The 17,626-nt window shown below is 38.3% G+C and overlaps 2 protein-coding genes across 3 annotated transcripts in view; one reads left to right on the top strand and one right to left on the bottom strand.

Moving 5' to 3' along the window:
* CFAP36 (cilia and flagella associated protein 36) overlaps positions 1 to 9,315 on the bottom strand; it is a 38,035-nt gene extending 28,720 nt beyond the window's left edge. Inside the window, exons 1-3 of one of the 2 annotated variants that reach the window (XM_063078546.1) lie at positions 9,026 to 9,315; positions 4,761 to 4,825; positions 4,036 to 4,137 (exon numbers count right to left, since the gene is read on the bottom strand). In XM_063078546.1, the coding sequence (XP_062934616.1) occupies positions 4,036 to 4,137; positions 4,761 to 4,825; positions 9,026 to 9,140 (282 nt within the window). In that variant the 5' untranslated portion in view covers positions 9,141 to 9,315. The remainder of the gene's footprint in view (positions 1 to 4,035; positions 4,138 to 4,760; positions 4,826 to 9,025) is intronic. The other variant, XM_063078547.1, reaches the window with a different exon arrangement.
* PPP4R3B (protein phosphatase 4 regulatory subunit 3B) overlaps positions 1 to 17,626 on the top strand; it is a 116,794-nt gene that overhangs the window by 87,325 nt on the left and 11,843 nt on the right. The gene's annotated exons all lie outside the window — the stretch shown is intronic.

Here is a 17,626-nt window from a genome sequence, read left to right as displayed (position 1 = left end):
AAAAAAACTTCTGTGAAAGACACTGTTAAGAGAGTGAAAAGACAAGCCACAGAAGAAAAATTTTGCAGAATATTTGCAAAACACTTATCTGATGAAGGACTTGTAACCTTAAAACTCAACAATTAGAAAACAAACAACTCAGTTAAAAAAAGTAACATCAAGATACTACAACACACCTTACTAGAATGGCTAAAATCCAAAAAAGCAAAAATACCCAGAGTTGACAAGGATGCAGAGAACAGGAACTCTCAGTCATTGCTGATAGGAATGCAAAATAGTTCTGACATTTTAGAACAGAGTTTGACAGTTTCTGAAAAAAAAAAACTAAACTTAAACACAACCATCCTACTCCTTGGTATTTACCCAAATTAACTGAAAACTTTATGTCCACACAAAATGCCTGCACATGAATATTTATAAAAGCTTTACTCATAACTGCCAAAGACTGAAAACAACCAAAATGTCCTTCAAAAGGTGAATGGATAAACAAATTGTGACACATCTGTACAATGGTCTATTATTCAATGACAAAAAGAAATGAGCTATCAAGCCACAAAAAAACACGGAACCTTAAATGTATGTTGATTAGTGAAAGAAGCCAGTCCAAAAAGGCTGTGTACTGTATGCTTTCACTTATATGACATTCTGGAGAAGGCAAAATTATGGAGAGAGTAAAAAGACCAACAGTTGCCAGGGGTTTGCGGCAAGGCCAGGAGGGATAAATATGTGCAGCAAAGGGGATTTTGTGGCCAGTGAAACTATTTTCTATTATACTGTCATGGTGGATACACAACATTATGTATTTGGCAAAACCCATAGGACTGTACAACACAAAAAGTGAATCCTAATGTATGCTATGGAATTTGGTTAATAATAATATTAGTTCATCAGTCGTAATAAACATACCACACAAATGCAAAATGTTAATAAGTGCAACTGTACTATCTGCTCAATTTTCTGTAAACCTAAAACTGCTCTAAAATGTAAAGTCCATTAACTTTTAAAAATCTTGCTAACATTCAAACAAAATATTGTTAACTATCCCGTGTGTATTTTTAGAAACTGAATGATAACTCCACATATGTAATCTTTTCAACAGTGCAAGTTATTGAGAAAAACACAACTTCCTCATATTTCTATTATTATAAAACAATGTTTCTAAAAGTGTTCATTCCTATCTCATAAAAGTTAAAGCAAATCAAGTAAAAAACAAAAACAAAAAATGCCTTTTCTCTCTCTTCCCATATGGAAGTCCTTGGCTTTTGCCATATCATGAAATTAATGATAAGTTTTATCTTCACTAATAAATCACAGGCAATGAAGGAAGTCACTTTTGTCTATTTCAACTGGAAAATACCACAAAATTCCAAAGTTCAACTGAAGGCAATTGAAATAATTAATATCTCAATATTTATTATATTATCATATTTTTCTGAACAGTTTGGAAGGATATCCTAATTCATGGGTATTTTTTTAGAAACCACACATATTTAACAGAAAAACATGCTCTTAAAAAGATTTTTTTTTTTTTTTTTTACTAGAGCTCTTCACTGGATACATTCCTTGCCACTCTTGCTGGCTTTAATACACAAAGAGCATGCAAGGACCTAGGGGCTAATGATGAACCAAACCAGGTGAAAAGAATTTTGCAAGTCTGCCTTAATAGTACAATTTAATTGGAGCTTGCAGGTGGTTTAGAAAATCAAAAGCAAACAAAACAAAACAAAAATCCAGGGCAAGCAATTGGTTTCTTGAGTTCATTCTTAAGCACCCCATATTGGCATACTGAAATCAACATTCTGACCTTCATGTATAAAGAATAGACTGCTGCAAAGCAATAGAGTGATTCAAGATGATTTTCTGATAAGGTGATGGCCTTGTGCTGATTCAATGTTGCTGCTATTCAGTATCTGGTGACTAAGGAGTTTACTCCAGCAGAGAATAATGTTAACTAGTCCACACAGGGATTGAACATGTGACCCTGGCCTAATTAGCACACTGCTAATCAACCATAAAAATAGCTACCATTCCATTTATTTATAGACCACCTGATATATGCCAGGAATTGGGCTAAATGCTTCTTGTACAGAATCTCTTAAACTTCACAAAAAGCTCTCAAAGTAGATACTATACCTATTTTAGGATGTGGAAACTACAAATCAGAATGGTTAAGAAAGTAAAACTGTAAAAACAGCTCTAGTCTGAGGACTTACAGCTGGTGAATGAAAGATCCAGGGCTCAAATGCCAATTTGTCTGTCTCGAAAGGATTGCTTCCTTGTATATAAGACTCTACTACCAATCAACTCTAAATAAATAAAAAAGTGTATGGTAGAATAAAAGAGAAAGATGTGTTGATTTTGATATGAAAGCAGTATTTTAAAATTCTGAAAATCTACTTCACAAATAATTTAGTTATCCTGATAATACAAACAAAAGACGGTTGTGTCTACCATTACTGTGAACATCTTTATTCACAAAGTACTTCAGATCCATTCACAACTTAAGAAGTTGACCAATTTTTACTAAAGCAGAAAAGTATTCCTGAAAATGAAGGAAAATAAGAACACATACTAATGTCTTAAAAGAAATGTAAATACTACATTGTAATTAATAATTATCAATCAAATTCTTCCTATTCAACCAAAAAGAAGAAAATAATGCCTGCTGTTATCTGTTAGACTAAAACTATGGTACATATAAAATAAAAACTATTGGTGAACTGGAAAACAACTTGTGATTTATAGAATTATTAAATAATAAAATAATATATTTTTAAAATTAGTGTGGGCATGCCAATAACATTTAAATTTTTTTTTAATGTCATGTTATATTAAACATTTTCTATGTCTAGAATTAGACATGATCATTAAATGTGAAGATATGCAAAAGAGAACTGTATCAGGAAGTGTTGGATTAAATAGGAGGCAAAGCAACCTCTTCTAGACCTCAAGAAAAGATCATTTAAGTTGAACATTTATTGAGAACTACCTACTGGGAATTAAGTTCTCATCTCTGCTAGTTGCTGGGAATGCAAAGATACTAAAAACAGCTAAAAAAAACTTACAATACAGTAGAATAAACAGACTTGTAGGAAACTATAATTCAAGGCAAACAACCAAAAACTACCAATGTAAAAGTGCCTAGTGTAGTAGGACGAGTTCTGGACTGACTAGAGGGAGCAGAAAAGCTGCCGTAAGAAGTAGCAGTTCAGCCAGGCCCTGATAATGAGAAGGATTTCTCTGGGCTAAGGAAGGAATGGTGGAGTGGGATGGGGAGGGGGCCATACATTCCAGATTAAGGGACAGCATAAGCAAAGTGGCCAGGAATAATAGTAGTACATAATGTGTTAGAGAACTACAGCAGGAAATCAAGGAATTACAGTTTACTTGGTAGAAGACGGAAAGCCAAAGCCAAGTTTTTGAAAAAAAGGTTACTTGGGTAGTAGCAACATATCCCTATCCTCGACCTCTGAGCAAGGGCTCTCAGTTGAATTGCCTGGTCTGGTATACTGGCTCTACTACTTATATAGCTGTGGACTTTGGACTAGTTGCTTAATATCTCTTTACTTTAGTCTCCTAAAAACATCAACTAGCACAAGCTTTCAATAAACATCAGTTATAAATACCCATATTACCTACCTCAGCGGAGCAATGCAGAACTGAGACAATAAAAGTAGTTCCAAGAGAAAGTAAGTCCCAGGAACTACAGACTGTGGATCTGCTAAGATTAAAAAAGGGGCAACTGCAAAATTATCAGAGATCTATATACATAAAACAGTAGTTTGGATAAACCCTATAATCTTCTTATAGGTCTGAGTTTAGAAAGTTCATTTTTAATTGCATCAGTGCATTAATGTCTCAAATGATCATTTTTCAAGGCCGTTCTAAAAAAGAACTCATATGGGATAAATTACCTTTTCACCTCTCACAATGTCTAAATATTATAATTTGACAATCACACATACCAAATTTAAGTGAAACCCTAGGCATTTTTGTTAAAACTGTATGTCAGCAAAATAACACAAAAGCAAAAACCTGTGATGTATGGGTCTTTGCAAGAGGAGAAGTGCATGCTTCTTGAAATTGATCTTCACTAATTCCAATTTCTTTGAGGTAACTTTCTAACAGCTTTTCAACCTAAAGAGAGAAAGTTTAACTTTTATAATTTACATAGAAAAAATTCTAAATGAAGTTTGTATATTGAGTAGAAAAGTATAATCAAGTGCTTTTTTCAAATATTAATCTATATAATATTATGTTACATGGCAACGACATTGTGTTTTACCAAAAACAAATGACAAAAAGTTAATTTTTTTGCAGAGAATCACATGAAATTTTATTTCCTCTACTAGAAATAATTGAAGTCAGGATTATGAAGTTAAATGTGGCACAATTCTTCTGCTTCCCAGGAGCATTTTAAAAAATCATGAGACAACCATGATTAAATAAATAACACTTCCCTGAATGCATTAGCAGAGTAACAATAAAATTTAAAGACTACTTGCAAGATCCCATAAACAGCTGTCATAAAACCAGTCCATAGATCTAAAGTAGACGAGATAAGAAGTCATAAGAATGAGAAGCTCACAGAACCCACAGAGCCTGACGTAACCGGTAGTACTGTTAGGGCAGACTGGATTTTTGTAAAATTATAGAATTTTAATTAAAAAGTCCATTTTTTAAATTTAGAAAAGCTACAAGTAATATTCCTAATTACTTTTAAATTACCTTTAAGAATCAGTAGAAAAAATAATACTCACTAGTTCTTTGTATTCCTGATGAATCTCTGTATAGGTCAATTTGCTTTCTTCTTCATCATCAAAAACTAGATTTAAAAGAAAAATATTGCACAGTATGAAAAAACAAATCATTTCATTAATGCAAATATAAAAATCTACTCCTTACAAACAGAACTATCATTCTTATAACCTAACTCTTCAGCTTTGAATTCTTGGGTTTTTTTCCTTAAAATATATATAAATAAATATATATAGTGTTAATCATAAACAAGTTTTTTCTCCTACTTAAGAAAATATTTGAGACAAATACTATCTCATGTTTAAGACAAACACTAATTTGCCACTTTTAAATCATTAATATAAGGCAACAATTTCTTTGTAAACTTTGAATATTATTGTTAATAGTTTTTAAACATTAAATTGTTTTACAGAAGACTCCAGATTATTTTAAGGTCCTGGAACTTTGCTGTTCAAATTTTATTGAAAGTGACTAGGCCATTTTTGTTATTATGGAGCATCAATGAACTTAAAATTAATAAAACCCAAATAAACATCTACTGAAATGATCAAACATGTGAAACAATGTAGATTAGAAAGACATATAATCCCTCAATCAACTGCAATCTAATTAGGGAAACAGGACAAACTCATGAATTGTAAACAATAGTTTTTTTATTTTTCCAGAATGATCTTTTTTTAAAAAATTTATTTATTATTATTTTTTTTTACATTCTAAGATATTCTTGCAAAGCAGTTGAGAAGTGGAGAGGTGAAAGGGGAGAGGGATAGGGTGGGAAGAGGTAGGGGAAGGAGGGGGCATAGTTGAGGCCCATGGCACCCCCCTCATTCAGACAGGGGAGACCAGGGGGGCTTCTGGTGGCAGCTTGGTCGTCACTGGGCTGGATGCAGACATCAGGGGCATGTGGCTGAGGCCATCAACCCCTCAATGTCCCAGCTTGGGAGCCTGAGGCATTTCCAGTGGCAGCTCAGGGGTCGTCACTGGGCTGGGTGTGGACATCAAGGGGGCATGGCTGAGATCCTCAGTCCCCCACTGCCTCAGCTCAGGAGCCCGAGGTGTTTCCAACAGTGGTTTGGTGGTTGTTGCTGGGCTGGGTGGGGATGTCAGGGGTGTGTGGCTAAGGGCCTCAGCCCCCCACTGCCTCCACTCGGGAGCCTGGGGTGCTTCCTGTGGCAGCTCAGTGGTCATCCCTGGGCTGGGTGCAGACAGCAGGGGAGCGTAACTGAGGCCTTCAGACTCCCACTGCCCCAGCTCGGGAGCCGGAGGCGCTTCCAGCAACAGCTTGGTGGTTGTCGCTGGGCTGGTTGTGGTCGTTGGGGGGGTGTGGCTGAGGCCCACAGCCCTCTCCCCTACATGGGGCTTCCAGTCCTTCTAAGTTTTATAAGTGTTCTTTGGTGGTGTTAGGCCTTTACTGGTTAATATCAAAACTTTGATCTGTGGGTATTTTGTTTTTTCTTTCAGTTCTGTGTTGGTTTATTCACTGTTCCAGGCACTTAAACTCTGCACTGAAATTAATTTGTTGTCCTTTGGGACAATAAATGGCAGAGCTTCCTAAGGGAAAATCAGCACTTGAGCCCTGTGGTTGAGCTAAATTGCTGTTTTGCTGCTGATTCTCTGGGGGAGGCTTCTTGTGCAGCTCAGGTTTTAACTGTTGACCTTGTATGTACTTCAGGGTCTTGTGAGTTCTGGTACACCTGGGTTGTGTGGAAATTCTGGTCTGGGGCTGTATCTTTTCAGCAAACTGCACCCCCTGCAGTTCTATATTCCTGACCAGCCTCTACTGAGTGGTCCTTTGTGGACTGGAGGGCAGATCCATGCTATACTCCAATGTTCCCCCAGTGGGCCCATCTCCCCGACCAAATGTGGAGCCAGGGGGAAGCCAAACCCAGCCATGACTAGGCAAGCTGCCATCACCACCCCAAGACCCCACCAGGACCCTGAAATGTTGAGCTGGGGGAAGCCAAACCCAGCTGCAACCAGGTAAAGAGCACACCAAAAATACCATTTTCAAAAGAGTAGCCCTCCACAGTCACTACAACTGCCATGGCTACCACAAAAGTGGCTAGTCTCTATAGCAGCAGTCACCTCCACCGTGCACATGGCACACCAGGCTCTCAACTTCATTGATATAAGGAGAGGCATAGCAGAGACCAAAAAAAAAAAAAAAAAAAAAAGAGGTCATCTCTCTCCACAAAGCACACCACTCCGGAGTAATAGAAGCAGCATCTGATTTATGATAATAGGAGAGGCCCTGATCACACCTGTCTCAGTACTGCACAGATCATCTAGGCAACAAAGCAACAGAGGAACAGTTAATCTATCAGATGGAGAGAACAAATCTATGGTTACTAGAGGGGGGAAGGGGAGAGGAAAGGGAGGCAGGGAAAAGGGGAAGAAGGGAGGGGGAGGCGGAAAGGGTAAAGATTGGATAAGGGGCATAAAGAATAAATATGACTAACAATGAAAATTAAAAATTAAAAAGAAAAAATTAAATAGAATAAATTCTATTATAATACAAGTAAATAAATAAGTAAAAATAAAATTTGCTATCCTAAAAATAAGAAATTAAAAAATAATAAATTACCTGAGATAGAAAATAGCATACTGACAACCCCCAAGTCAATGCAATATAAACAGTTACTTAAAGTGTCACCAGCATGTTATTTATATTTCTCCTGGCATCTGCTCTACCTAACACTGCACGTACATGCAGTGTAGCAGGTACTGAAGCTGTTTTCAGTGAATTCTGAAAACAAATCACTATAGTACATGATTATAAGCCTGAGGATTACTGCTTCTCTGTAAAATTACACAATCAGGGATGTCATTACTGAGATGCTGCCACTTTTGACATTTGGGAATAAAAAGATGAACAATGCTTTAAATTTTTTCCATCTCAGCATTTAGTCTCAGTGAGGTAAATAATATCAACAAATGACCTAATTTCTTCTTTCTTCTTAAGGAGGTCAGAATTCCACATGCCTTATCAGTCTCATAATAGCATTATAAATTCTTAAAAGGAGTACATATAAGTTACTTTGTTTTTGAACTTTCTAAAAAAATAACTGTAAAAATAACACTTAATAACTACCACTTGAATTTTCATTGTGGCAATGAGAATGTAATGAAAAGATACAGTGGTCAAACTAAATTTCATCTTTACCAGATTCATAGAACCTTAGGATTGAAAGAAATCTCAAAAGCTCATCGAGGATAACCAACCACTTGATAATTGAATCCCCTTTAACATCTCCATTAAGTCACTATCAGATCCATTCAAACACTTCTAGTGCCTGGAGAACTCATTACCTTTTTGACACAAGCTAACTCATCTTGGATATATTCTGCATAAAGCACTTCCTTCATTGAAATTTGTTTCCCTGAACCTTGTACCCACTGACCCTAGCTCCATCCCACTGAACCTCACAAAACAAGTCTAAAGCCCTCCAACATAAAACAGACGTTCAAATGACTGATGGATATATATTACTACCCTCAAAGTCTTGTCCGGCTAAACGACCACAATAACGGTTGTACACTCATTCGTGTGACATGATTTCTGGTTCCTTTTCCGTGAATGGGCTCCAATCTGTCCCCAAGAATTAAATACAGAACTCCAAGCACGAACTAATCAGAACCCGAAGGTGCTGTCCTTCACAAGCAATATTATGCCACGTATGTCTGCCTCATTTGTTAGAAGGTGCCCTCCGCCCCCATTTTGGCATAACTGAGAGCCACAGAACTCGGCAGGGGAACACAGGCCACCGAAATCACCGGCTCTGGGCATGCTGGAGTCATCACATGCTCTCCTCTGCAGTCGACTGTTGGTCTGGGGTGAATCATTTCTCAATTCCTAAAATGACTACATGGAGCGAAATACTAGGGATGAGAAGGAACCCAGAGGCAAACTGCTGCTTCTCCTCCCAAGTCACTGGGAAAGCTGATGAAGAAGCCCACCAAACAATCCACCTGCCCAGGGCAGAAACGTGCATGATAGGGTTAAAGACCGAAAACAAAACTGAAGTCTAACGTTTCTCGGACTTGCCCGTGGGCCCGAGGGAACTAGAGTCTCGGTCCCCATTTTCAAGTCTGCGAAGGAAGTCACCGGCGGAGTGAAAGCAACTCCTCCTACATAACTAGCTCTACACCCGGCCGACAGAGGTGGAGGAGGAGGGAGACGAGAGATGGTTTGTGGCGACCACCTCCCTGCAGACTACTGGCATGAGAGCGGCGAGAGATAACTGTCAGTTCGGACGCCGTTTTTTACCTTCACATTTGTGCTCCACAAAGTCCAAGATGGGGGTGGTCCAGTCCGGGCCTCGCAGAAACCCCGCGATGCTCTCCACCACCCACTCCACCTCGTCCTCTTCTTCCGCAGCCATCCCGCTCCTAGGCCAGTCCCCGGGAACCTGCTAAGGCCTTTCGGCCGCAGGGAGCCAACAAGGAGTGAAAGAGGAATTGTCCCCGCACTCGCCCTGCCACTTGGAAGAAAGCTACGAACCAGTTAACGCAAAATGGTCGCTATGGCAACATGCTTAGCCGCCCCCGGCTGCGGCCCGGAAGTGAAGCCAGCCCCCCTGGAGCCTGCGCAGCGCAGAAGGGGGAGAGGGGACTTTGAAGAACGTTTCCGATTGGCTGGAAAAGAACAGTAGCGGATCAAAAAATAGCCCTCCGCCCATTGGCCCGGAGTTGCTAAGGCTCAGAGTACAAGTGTAGGTATTGGCTAGAGATGCTGGAAGGCATCTGGGACTTCCCTCTTCCGAGAAGTGCGTGGAAGTCAAGGCTTCGGAGTGGCGCAGTGTGGTCCTTCAGTGTCCCGGCCTCTGACTGACAGGGCTTCGAAGTCTTCAGTTCACGGTTGTATCCTCAGCACCAACCACATTCAGACTCTCTGGCCCACAAGCGTTTGTAATTTAGAGCCGAGCAAAGTAGCTTTGTAATACTGCTATATAGGCTCGGCAGTGGGTTTGCATCGTGGAGGTTGGGTCTTTAATCTCTCAAGGGTAGGTAGAGATAACTAGAACTAGGAACTTTTCGAGGGCAAAATCAAAGTTATGTTCATTTAAATAAATTCGTAATCAAATTTTATGTCAAATAACTCCAGCTCAACTTTTAGAGTGGGGTCCATTGTGGGATGGGGTCTTTCTTCCAAGGTCATTGTCAAGGCGCTTGGAGTCCCAAAATATTTTCAAAAAGTATTATATATATTTATATAAGTGGGGTCATATGTACAGTTAATGAGACTTTTTTCACTTAATGAGTGTATCGTCATCTTTTATGTAAGAGTATGAAACTGATTTCTTTACAGCATCATAGTAGTTTATCGACCTAAAAAGAAAAAGGCCAAATACATATAGCAAGGATTTATTGAGCCAATGTGACGATTGCAACCAGAGACACATAGTCAGGTCATCCTGAGAAATGTGTTCTGAAGCGGGCCAGCAGAGCTTAGCATTTTATAATCACAAGAAGGGAGAATGGTGAAAGAAGTTGTGAAAGACAGCACAACCTAATTACTTCATCAGGTTTCCTATTGGTTGTACATGACATATAGATTCGGGATTGTTACTAGGTTACATCCTACATGTAGGGATCTAGGATAAAGCTAATAAGAAGCATTCTAGGTTGTTTTATGCCTTTTTGGTGCCATTAAGTCTGCTTCTAACTAAAAGTGGTCTTAAAAGGTTTTCCAGGACAGATGGAGGTGATTACTGACTTATCCAGATCTCCCCAGGCACTATAATTTAGCTGACCTGGTCAGAGCAGATTCTAGTGGTTATCACTGTAAACCACCCTTTGGTCTATTCTTATTTTTTGTGTGTATATATACACACAATATCTTACTTGGATGCATAAATGTGATCATTGGTGTATAGGTTTTTGGGGTTATTTTGTCTTTTTCTCCCTCCAAGTTGTGGGTGTGCCATCAATTATTCAGCCATTTTTTGCTTCTACAAACTGCTGAAATGAGCATTTTTGTGTCTCTAAGAACTGTTGGTTTCATTTACGATTTCAAGGGACAAATTCTAGCAGAACTGCTAAATGATTGTGTGTATATATATATATTGTGTAAAACGTTGTTTTGAAGTATGTATACATTGTAGAATGGCTAAATAGAGCTAATTAACTGTAGTGAAGGTGAAGGAAAATGATCAGGGCCCCTCAGATGTTTAGAATCTTGCCCAGCATTTGATGTAAAATGCATGTGTGCCCAGGTGTTCGTTGGTTATTGTCTGATGTACTTGCACATGTGCACCCAGGTGTCCTGGGTTATGGACTTAAGTATGAAGGACAAATGGCTCTGATCCGCAGTGCCCCGCCCCCCTGGGGGGGGCCACAGGGAGGCCACTACTGCTGCTGGAGGCTGTCGCTGCCAGTGCCCCGGGGATGCCACAAGAGGCCACCACCACTGCTGCTCCTACTGCTGTAAGCTGCTACTGCTGAGGACTGAGCTCGTGTCATCTACCAATGGCTCCCAGGATCTTTCCCAATTACCTAGCGTGAACCTGCGTGTAAGGGGTCTGGTGACCCAACCTAGCATGTGAGGGGATCTGGTGACCCAACCAGTCTATGCAATGGGTTTGAAGTGTCTGAGCCCTAGCACTGACAATACAAATAGAAAACTTAGTATAAGTAAAGTAAAGAAACATTTTGGCTTTAGTTATGAAATTCCTAGGCATACAATTAGCGTAGCTATTGCCTCAGCCTGACAACTGGTGTAGTCGTGTAGCTTTACATTAACGTATTTACTTCACATACTTATTTTGTGGTGAGATTTCATTTGTCTTTTAATTTAGTTAATTGTGTCTTTTGCTTATAGAAGTTTTGTATTTTCCATATAGACTTTAAATGGAAGGCAGTAAGTTAATTATTTTCCGTGGTGGATAACTGTGCTCCAAACACGACTTGCTGGAAGAGGATGTGGTAAAGTGTGGGGTTTTGAATCAAAGAGGTAAAAGGAAAGAATATCATCATTCTTAAGCAAAAATATTGTGACACCCAGGTAGATTACTGTAGTTTATTTTTGATTTTCCTGTCTTCAAAACTGGCTTAAAACAGAAATCCCACTGTGTTCTCCCAGTTTCCTCCTTCCACAAAGAAGCTGCTGTATGGTTTCCAGTGAGCCTGGAGACCACAAAATGCTATCCAACTGCACTCTACATTAGTCTTTATCTTCAGTGTCTTCCAAATGTTTTCAATTCCAATGGAAGCAGATAACTGTGATGCACAAGCTTTCCTTTGTTTTATTTTCTTAGCCTTGTTCCTAAATGTGGGCAATATGGATTCTTCCAGATCTGCAAGTGTTCTCTTTTATTTCAAAATATTTTATTATTTCAATTTCCTCCTAAAAACTTAAGGCTATTCTTTTTATTCACTACTTAAGATTCTTATAACCAGGATGCTTACACAGGTTTGAGATCATGTATTCAATATGCTTATAATGAAATAAACATGAACACAGAAGAACAGTGCACACACTCTTAGGGAAGTGCATGCGGATGCACTGGGATAAGAGTAAGAAGATGGAACGGGTGCGTGTTGTGTACTTTACCATAGGTCACTTCATTCAGTCAGGAAGTATTTTCACTGTTTGAAAATGGTCCTAAGAGACTTGGGATCATGCTTGGTACTTAATAAATGCTCAGTACTTATTAGCTATTGTTATTATATGTAGTTTAGGATTTGGTTTTTTAGCAATTTGCAGCAAGGGTGTAAGAAACCATTCTCTTTATTTTGCTTATTCTTTCACTGACAAGTCATTTGTGTTTTTTACTGCACCCCTACTGAAATCTCCTGCTTCTTCCCATCCTCCCTACTGGTACTGAGCTTCTCCTCTTCTAAAGGGTTATAAAATTCAGTATTAACAAGATGACTGCATTCCTCCAGGTTTTTCAGGGACCATGTGAATAACAACTACTCACATTTATGTTGTGCTTTACAGTTTACAAAGGGATTACATCTATGTGACTTAGTGCAATCTTGTGAATTAAAAATAGTATTAAGATTTTCCCCATTTTATAGATGGTGTATTACTTTGCTATGACTGCCTTAAAGTACTACAGACTGGGTGGTTTCTACAACAGAAATTTATTTTCTCAAAGTTCCGGAGGTTACAAGTCTAAGATCAAGATGTTAGCAGAGTTGGTTTCTTCTGTGGTCTCTCTCCTTGGCTTGTAGATGGCTATCTTCTCCTTGTGTCTTTACATAGTCTTCCTTTTGTACTGTCTATATGTATGTTCTAACCTCCTCTTTTTATAAGGACATCAGTTACACTGGATTAGGGCCCCCAATACCCTCATTTTAACTTACCTCTTTGAAGACTTATCCAAATATAGTCACATTTTGAGGTACTGAGAGTTAGGACTTCAACAAATGAATTGGGAGGGGGGGAATGCAATTCAGCCCATAACAGCTGGGAGAACTGGGACTCTGTGAGGTCAAGTCTCTTGCTCAAGGTCAGAGCAAAGTCAGGGCTTGCACTTTTCTATGCTTGACATTTAAGCAACAAGGTAACATCCAATATTTTTACTTTATAATAAAATGGAAGTTTTTCCAGGTCAGTGAAAACACTTCTGCACAGTTCTTAATGTTACCTAGTTTTTCAATGCGTGAACATAACATCATTTATTTAAACAATCCTGTATTGATCTAGGCTGTTTCTTGTACTAATTAAAAAATAATTCTACAGTGAGCATCCTTGTAACTAAATCTTTGCAGCTAATCTTTATCATTTTGTGAAGATGAATTCTTAAAAGTGGGATTGCTGAATCACATATTATGCAGGTTTTAAAGACGTTTGTACCTATGGGTTTTTTAAGAGTATGCATTGTACATCCTGTGATAATCATGCTTAAACGCTAAGTCTTTTTTATAGTACTGTTTTATACCCATGAATCTACACATCCATACACATGCACAAATATATCTCAGATACTTTGGAGAGTGCTAAATTAATCAGTGGAGGACTAGAGAAATTACTGTAAATTCTGGAAGAGGCAAACTCTTTAATTTCACAAATGTATCTCCAATTCCAACACAATGCTTAGCACTGAGACCCTCTATGAATATTTGATGAATATTTCAACGATGATCTGAGTATATAGTGCCTCACATTTGCCTAAAATAATCTGTTTCTCTTTTCTGTCCCAGGGAGAGATGGTAAAGGTGTTGAAATAGAAGGTGCTTAGTTTCCATTGGTTCAGGTTATAAGACATACTTATGGGTTTCAAGCCACTCATCTAGGCCCTCCCCTAGAAGAGTTACTGTTGCTTATTGCACCTATTTTTGGCACCACCATGGGAAAGTTGAGACCTCAGGGAGCAGGCTTATGCAAATCCAGTGGCTAGACATGCTCAGTAGAAAGTATAACCCTAGTAGCTGAGCATGCTCAATAAAGTGGAATGTATCCTTTGAATGACCTTCCACTAGAGGTGCTAAAGAGCATGTTCAGGGCATGTGATAGAATTTGACCAATGAACATGCCTGTTGGGAAAATATAAAAAATTGGTTGGGGGGAGGGGCCTCAGATGTTTAGAATCTTGCCGAGTGTCTGGTGTGGGCAGGGCATGTTGAGGCTAGCCTTTCCCTTCTGACCTACTCTGGGCTGCCATGGCCAGGTGTTTTGGATTACGGACTTGAGTAAAGACTAAAAGCTCAGATGCAGGAAGCTTCTTGAGGATGCTCTGGGAAGCCGCTAGGGTGGCTGCGCCTAGCTCTGAGTAAAGCCTATTATTTCTTCACCCATGGCTCCCAGGACCTTTTGCTATTACCTAGCTCGTAGACCTGCATGTGAAGGGTTTGTGACCCAGTCTGGACAACGGGTTGGAGGAGTCTGTGAGCCCTAGCCCTAGCTTTACAATGCCCTAGAAGGATACCAACTGAGCATGTGCAAGACTATGTTACAAAACTGGGAACCACCCCCATAGCTGAATATTCATTAGATAATATGAATATGTATTAGATGGTGAAACTATAAAAGTGCAATCCAGGAGAAGGCAGATTTTTCCTGGGGCCAACCTGCACTTCACTGGTGAGGTTTGTATGCTTTACTTTTGTATTAAACCTACTTTTAGCAGGTAGCTGTTTACTCTCCTGAGTCTGCCTACACTTTGTACTAAACTCTGTGTATTTTTTACTTTTGTATTAAATTTAGTGCGGGCCCTGCTCAGTCTCCAGGACTAGGCTGCACTTTTCTCTAAGTCTGTGTTCCTTACTTTGCTACATTAAGCCTGCTTTTACTTTCTACTGTGACTCTGCTCTTTAATTCTTTCCTGTAGCAGAGTCAAGAACCTGCTAGAGGACAGGATGGTCAGCCATTGGCCTCCCCAGACCCTCTCCTCCGGTATCAGTGTGACTATTGCCAGAGAAGCGTTTTGTTTTGTTTTTAATTCCAATGAAATATGCTTACATTCTATATCAGATGGCTTAAAGTTAACTATTAGCAACACTCTTAAAAATACCAATGCAAAAGAAGTGTTATTTTCAACTATAACTTATAGACCATATAGAATATCACTAATGAACCACCAAATGGTATGAATTCAGGTTTCAAGTTAAGAGAGGGAAAAAGGTCACTGCTTTAATCTTGTAAATTGCCTTTATTCCGGCTATGGAGAGACTTTTTAAAAGAAGTGCTAAATTATAGGTTCTTTGAAAATATTCTTACTTGATTATTTGGCTTATATAACAGCAAAGGAATGGAGGAGGTTTCCATGGGTTGGCAAATAAATAATTACCTGCCATATCTTTAAGTTCTCCCAATGAATCCTTAGGGTTTTTTTATTGCATTTGCATATGTGGCATCACAGAATTTCCATTCTCTTTTCAATTTCTTTTGTTTTCTATTCCTCATAATATGTAAAATATACAGCAGCTCAATTTAAAATAGAGGAAAGGAAATAACAAAAATACGTTGACTTTTCAAACTGTGGCTAAACATTCATTTGGTGTAAAATGCTGTAAGCTAAAATTCTTTCTTTCTTTACTTATTGAGTGCATCCTACTTGTGAAACACTATGCTACATATTGAGAACATAGAGTTCCAGATATAGTAAATTCTAAATTCCAAGTGTATGATGGTTTGCTTATTTTCAGGATAGGTTGTGGTTTATTTCACTCTAAATGTGGTTTATTTCAGGATCTTTGCATGGATTATTCCTTCTTTTTATTTTACCTCTCTTTATTCATTAAGGTTCTTTTCATTGTTTTATTGTTTATTTTTGTGTGCGTAAATAATTTTCCCATCTGTTTTACTTTCTTCTCTTCTGCTTACCTTTTATAACTTACTGATTTGATTCTTCCATTTGTCTTCCATTGTAATTTCTCACCTATTTTCCTGATTTTTAAAAAACTACTGTATTAGTGACTTTGGGGAGGAAAACCAATTTATGAAACATGTTTGTATGTACCTGAATCTGATTTTAGTTCTCTTGAAAGCAGCTGTAGTCTATGGCCCCTAGATTTTCTGATCAGATACTTAATTGGTAAAAAATAATTTTGATCACTTCCCTTATGTGAATATGTATTTATGAACTATATACATGTACATATACATAAATGGGTATAAATAGATAATATATAACTTTTAAAAAATATTTGACGGTTGAAATTAACAAAGGGTGAGATAAAAATATAAGTTGGAGTTCTAATACTTTTTCTCTGAGCACCAATGGATCATCATCTCGTGTGCCTACTGTGGAGGCTACCAGTTTGGACTTTGTCCTCTGGGATAGTTGTATCTTTTTTTTTTGGTGGCTGGCCTGTATGGGGATTCAAACCCATGACCTTGGTGTTACAAGGCTATGCTCTAACCAACTGAGCCTACTGGCCAGCCCTCCCTTCTGTGGTATTAAGGAAGCCACCAAGTGTCCTATCTGCTCTAGTCCCTTTTAAAGTATTCTGGGAAAATTCAGTTCCCCCTTACTGGCCCACCACAAAAAAAAAAATTCAGGGAAAAATGAGGAGAATTTCAAGATTCATATTGGGAACCCAGTACATTGAGCTCAAGATGTTCTAACAAAAAGCCTCTTCCACCTTCAGAGTGGGGCTGGGAACCAATCCTGATACGGGAGACAGTAGGGGGTTGAGCTTAATAATGGAAATTTTTCAGGGTTGGCAGAGAAGCACACTTTCGTTTATTTTTTATTTTATCTTTATTGCTTCTTCTGTTGGAATAGTAATATATATGTATTGAAAAAATTAAACATTACAGAATGATACAATGAAGAATGTGAAAGTCTCCCATTTTTCTTACTACCTAAAGAAAACCACTGTAATTGTTTGGTTATAGGCCGTCAGATACATATATATATCTGAAAATTGGAAGATGTCATATATATAGGTGGCTGGCCAGTACAGGGATCCAAACCCTTGACCTTGGTGTTATAACACCAAGCTCTAACCAAGTAGGCTAACCAGCCAGCCCAGATTTTTTAAAAATGCACGTATTAACATATATTATCTTCTTTAAACCAAAATGAGGCCATTCCTATTTATATAAATTGTTTTCTTAATTTTCCAAAGATATCCTTGTATGATAAGACAAAGAGATTATTCTTTTAAAAGAACACGATGTTCCATTATATGATGTATCTTAACTTATTTAATAAATATCTTATTCATACTTATTTCCAATGTTTTGCTTTTATAAACAATACTACAGTAAACATCCATGTACATGTATCTTTGCATCCTTGTGTGAGTAGTTTTATAAGGAGAAGTGGAGTTCTGGGTGTAAGGATATGAAACATTTCTGGAACAAAATTTTCCATTAGTATTACTAAATTGTCTTCTTTAGGAGGACACTCTCTCCAAAAGATTGAGGCCTTAGTTTTCTCATAGCCGCTTCACTAAAAACTATTAATAGTGT

The sequence above is a fragment of the Cynocephalus volans genome, chromosome 14 (genome assembly GCF_027409185.1).
Source record: "Cynocephalus volans isolate mCynVol1 chromosome 14, mCynVol1.pri, whole genome shotgun sequence".
In the NCBI taxonomy this organism is placed as follows: Eukaryota; Metazoa; Chordata; class Mammalia; order Dermoptera; family Cynocephalidae; genus Cynocephalus; species Cynocephalus volans.
The sequence above is the reverse complement of the archived record's forward strand: the minus strand, read 5'-3'. Positions and strand labels throughout refer to the sequence as shown.